Source organism: Nicotiana attenuata, chromosome 1, assembly GCF_001879085.1.
Source record: "Nicotiana attenuata strain UT chromosome 1, NIATTr2, whole genome shotgun sequence".
NCBI classification, from domain to species: Eukaryota; Viridiplantae; Streptophyta; class Magnoliopsida; order Solanales; family Solanaceae; genus Nicotiana; species Nicotiana attenuata.
The window spans coordinates 12,339,752-12,344,642 of NC_031989.1; the positions used below are offsets into that span (position 1 = coordinate 12,339,752).

At 38.3% G+C, this 4,891-nt stretch overlaps 1 protein-coding gene across 1 annotated transcript; it reads left to right on the plus strand.

Moving 5' to 3' along the window:
* LOC109233093 lies at window positions 519-2,968 on the plus strand. The gene is made up of 7 exons (XM_019398854.1): window positions 519-786; window positions 1,256-1,416; window positions 1,627-1,741; window positions 1,816-1,862; window positions 1,969-2,140; window positions 2,370-2,591; window positions 2,658-2,968. Exons 1-7 carry the CDS (start codon window positions 519-521, stop codon window positions 2,966-2,968), a joined length of 1,296 nt encoding a protein of 431 aa, XP_019254399.1.

Genomic DNA, 4,891 nt, shown 5'->3' on the forward strand with positions numbered 1-4,891 from the left:
GCAATAATTCCTATAGAAGGTTTATCTTATATATTTTTGTTATTTGTGGCTTGAGTTATCTTCTTGTATTTTTAGGAAACTCATAACCCTTATAGGTTTAGGAAAACATATTGTCCTAATAGATTTGGGAAAGGAAAACCTATAGTCCTTGTCAAATTGGGAAAGCTTTCTCTTATAGGTTTGAGATCTTTGGGATCTATATATAGGGGTTGTAGTTGGGGATTCTAGAGATTGTACTGTACTTTTCTTCTCATTCATAGTGAAAAACTCTCTCTGCTTTTGCCCCGAGGATTAGGCTTAGCCGAACCTCGTTAAATCCTTGTGTTGATTTTTCTTCTCTATTTGTTTTGTGTGTGATTGTGTACTAGTTAACCCACGATATTCCGCAACAATTGGTATCAGATCAAGGTTCGGGTTTCTACATATAATCTAGGGTTAAGATGTCTTCATCATCTTCAACAAAGTACGAAGTAGAGAAATTTGACGGGGGTTCTAGTTTCAGTCTATGGAAGATTATGATGAAATCGTCCCTGGTGTTACAAGGGTTATGGAAGGCAATTGATGAGGATTTTCTTGAAGAGATGAAAGAGACAGAGAAGACAGACCTGAAGGAGAGGGCTTTGAGTGTGATCTTCATGAGCGTTACAGATAGCGTTCTTCAGGAAATTGGTGAAGAAACTTCTTCAGCAATGGCATGGAAGAAGTTGGAAGATATGTATTCTAAGAAATCGCTGACAAACCGCCTCTACCTGAAAAAGAGGTTATACAATCTCCGTATGAATGAAGGTACACCTGTTAAAACTCACATTGATGAGTTTAATTCAATCATAATGGACCTGAAGAATGTGGATATCAAAATTGAGAGTGAGGATCATGCCTTGATTATGTTATGTTCTTTACCACCGTCTTATGATACTTTTGTCGATACGCTGCTATATGGGAAATACAACATTTCACTAGAAGATGTTAGTAATACACTAAAATCTAAAGAGTTGAAAAATAGCTTTCCAGACAGCAGAATTGAGGGCGAGGGTCTTGTGATTAGAGGAAGAACACATCAAAAGGACTTACAGGAAAAAGTCAACCGCCATATCAAAGTCTAGAGCAAGGAAACAACATTGTTATGAGTGCAGGGAGCAAGGTCACTACAAGAGATATTGTCCTAAGTTGAAGGAGAAAAGAGGGAAGTAGAAAATAGATAATTAGGTAAATATTGTTGACACTGGCAATAATTCTGATGATAGTGACTATGTAGGGGAAGTCTGTGATGTGAGTTCTAGTTATGGGAAAAATTCTTGGGTTCTTGATTTTGGTGCTACTTTCCATATGCGTCCACACAAGAACTGGTTTGAACCTTACGAGCAAATGAGTGGGACTGTCTACATAGGAGATGATAATTCATTACCAGTAGAGGAGGTTGGTAATATCAAATTGAGAATGTTCGACGGAATTATCAGAAACATTGAGTGTTGGCATGTTCCTCGGATAAAGAGAAATTTAATTTCTCTTTCGACTTTGGATGATCAAGGGTATAAATTTCACTCTCAGAATGGAATACTTAAAGTGTGTAAAGGCTCCATGGTACTCATGAAGGGTAAACTGCATTCTAAATTATATCATCTTCAGGCCAGTGTAGTTGAAGGGGAAGCTGTTGTAGCTTCTGGGAAAAGTGTTCTGAATCAGTCTCAGTTGTGGCACTTGCGACTTGGCCATATGAGTGATAATGGATTGTCTTTGTTGAGTAAGCAGAATTTGTTGAATGGGTACAAAAATTAAGTTTTAAATTTTTGTGAGCATTGTGTGTTTGGTAAACAGACAAAGGTAAAGTTCAGCAAAAAGGCCAAGCACAAGACCAGAGACAAGTTAGATTATATACACTCAGACTTGTGGGGTCCAAATAGAGTTCCCTCCAAGAGTGGTGACAGGTATTTTGTGACTTTGATTGATGATTACTCAAGTATGGTATAGGTGTATTTTCTGAAAACAAAAGATGAGGCATTTTCAACATTTGTTAAATGGAAGACGATGGTTGAGAGGCAGACGAAAAGAAAAGTTAAGCGTCTTCGAATTGACAATAGGTTGGAATTTTGCAATTCTGTGTTCGTTAATTTCTGCAGCAGAGAGGGCATAGTGAGACATCGTACTTGTGTCGGAACACCATAACAAAATGGTATTGCAGAATGTATGAACAGAACGCTTTGTGATAGGGCACGAAGCATGCTTTCACACTCATGTGTTAGCAAAGATTTTTGGGCTGAAGCAATCAATACAGCTTGTTATTTGGTCAACAGATCTCCATCCACAACTATTGAGTTCAAAATTCCTTTTGAGGTATAGTCCGGTTCGCCTGCTGATTATTCAAATTTAAGGGATATTTGGTTGTCCTGCTTATGCTCATGTGAGGGATGGAAAACTTGAGCCGAGGGCAAAGAAGCGCATATTTATAGGGTATGGAACTGGAGTGAAAGGTTATAGGTTGTGGTGCACATATCAAAAGACTCCAGGGCTAATTATCAGTAAGGATGTATCATTCAATGTATCTGCCTCACTGGACAGCCAGAGGGAGAAGGCAATAGCAGAAATAGATCATGGTGTCAGTGACCGCATAGAGCTAAAAATTGAATCTCCACTAGCTCAGCCCAGTAGTTCTAAAGTAGAGGAAGTGGAGGAGGTGCGAAATATTGATCAAAATGATAGTGTTGATGCATCTGCGCAACAACAACCATATAGCATTGCAACAGGCAGAGAGAAGAGAGTGATCAACCGACCGCAAAGGTTTGCAAACGTAGTTGATGGGAATCTTCTTGGATATATGAATCCAGTGGGATTTGCTTTGTCAGTTGTAGAGACCGTTGATACATTTGAGTGTTATAGCTACTCAAAAGCTATTCAGAGTACAGAACCAAATCGACGGATTAGCAAGTTTAGGCGTTGCCTAGACTTGGTTGATATGTGCGGCAATGGATAGATCCCTTGCGGAGGCTGAGGGCAAGGTAGAGAGACGTTGTTCCTGTTGATGAAGAGAATTCAAGCCAACGGGAAGATTTGTTATTTGTGGCTTGAATTATTTCCTTGTATTTTTAGGAAACCCATATTCCCTATAGGTTTAGGAACACCCATTGTCCTAATAGATTTGGGAAAGAAAAACCTATAGTCCTTGTCAAATTGGGAAACCTTTCTCTTATAGGTTTGGGACCTTTTGGAATCTATATATAGGGGTTGTAGTTGGAGATTCTAGAGATTGTACTGTGCTTTTCTTCTCATTCATAGTGGAAAACTCTCTCTGATTTTGCCCCGAGGATTAGGCTTAGCCGAACCTCGTTAAATCCTTGTGTTGATTTTCTTCTCTATTTGCTTTGTGTGTGATTGTGTGCTAGTTAACCCAAAATATTCCGCAATTGTAGATTTCTAATTTTACTTATTTATAAATAGTTAAAGTTCTACGACATTTATATTAATGTATTGAGTTAAACTAGCTCTAATTAGATCCCTAATTGTTCTGGAACAATATGAGCAGCTGCAAAACTTGGTACTGGAAACGCGGGCTACAGATGCCCTCCCGTTATACATAGCTTCGTTTTGAAATTAATGGTGTTTTATTAGGCGTGGCATGAGGTAAGGCAACACACGGGTGAAGGCATATAAATATTTAATTTTTTGTATCTTATAAATCATTAAAATGACATCAATTTATGGGGTAGAATAAGCCATAAACTCATCTCATTATGAGTAAAAAATTAAATATAGAAGGGTGATGGAAAATATGCAATATAAATTGGAATTAGGGAATACTAGTTGCTATTTTTATTTTATTTTATGTTTTTATTGTTTCAAGATTCGCGCGGTTAGATGTTCAAGTCGGCTAGTGTGTTCAAGTCAGTTATAAGTTGCACGCTCCTGATGCATTTTATCTTCGTCCTCGTTCCCTCCTCAAGAACTCTCTCCTGATCACTTCTTTGAAATACTCCATTTGTACTTTGAGTTTTAAGAACTCTCTCCTGAAATACTTCATTCCTACTTTGAGTTTCAAAAACTATCTCCTGATCATTTCTTTGAAATACTCCATTCCCACTTTGAGCCATTAGCTTCCAATAACTCTCCATTCATTTCTTTCAAATACTCCTGATGGGTTTTCAATGTCTTGCCTTATGTTTTGATGATCTAACAAACTTACCGCAAGAACCAAAGAGGGAACCCGACACACTTGGCACACATTGCAAGTGAATGAATTCCACCCTGAACTCCAGCTAATGTGAACTGCTGCAAGTGTAGAGAATTGAGGAACAAGACAGGGACCTGATCCCTTGGTGTTTCTCTGACAGAAATACAAGTCAACGATACAGCTGGAAAGCAACTACAAAAAGTAACTGCCTGCAACTGTACACGCGACAGTGTAGCAAACAGTACATCAGTCACTTCCCATTGGGAAGAGGCGTGTACCAACCAAGAATTAACATCATCCTTGGTATGTCATTGGTAGTATAACAACATGGTGCAAGGCACAAGATATTTCACTTGAGCATTTAGTGATATTCTCTCAAGCATTAAAAGAGGGTATCCAGCATTGAAGTCACTGGTGTGTCAAGAACAAGAAGACAACTCCACTAAGGATCAGTTCCACAATGAGTCTATGTGTATCCGTAGTTGAGTTGTAATCTTGTTGTTTGTTCTTCATTGTGACTCATATCCTGCTTTCTTAGAAGCCTTGTTTTAGGAAACTCAAAATCATAAACCTTCAGAGTTTGTGTTGTGACTAGAGTTAGTCATAAGTTAAAGTCTTTGTAGCTAGTGAGTGACAAAGTGGCTTGTGGTAAGTGTATCACAAGTTAGTTGAGTTAAAGTCTTTGTAACTAGTGAGTGACAAAGTGGCTTGTGGTAAATGTATCACAAG

Excerpts from the sequence above, each read along its gene's own strand:
- LOC109233093 (XM_019398854.1), top strand. The coding sequence starts at position 519 with ATGAAATCGTCCCTGGTGTTACAAGGGTTATGGAAGGCAATTGATGAG. Across the intron at positions 1,863-1,968 it reads AAGCACAAGACCAGAGACAA|GTGTATTTTCTGAAAACAAA; the intron begins GTTAGATTATAT and ends AGTATGGTATAG. Across the intron at positions 2,141-2,369 it reads AGAGGGCATAGTGAGACATC|GGATATTTGGTTGTCCTGCT; the intron begins GTACTTGTGTCG and ends TTCAAATTTAAG.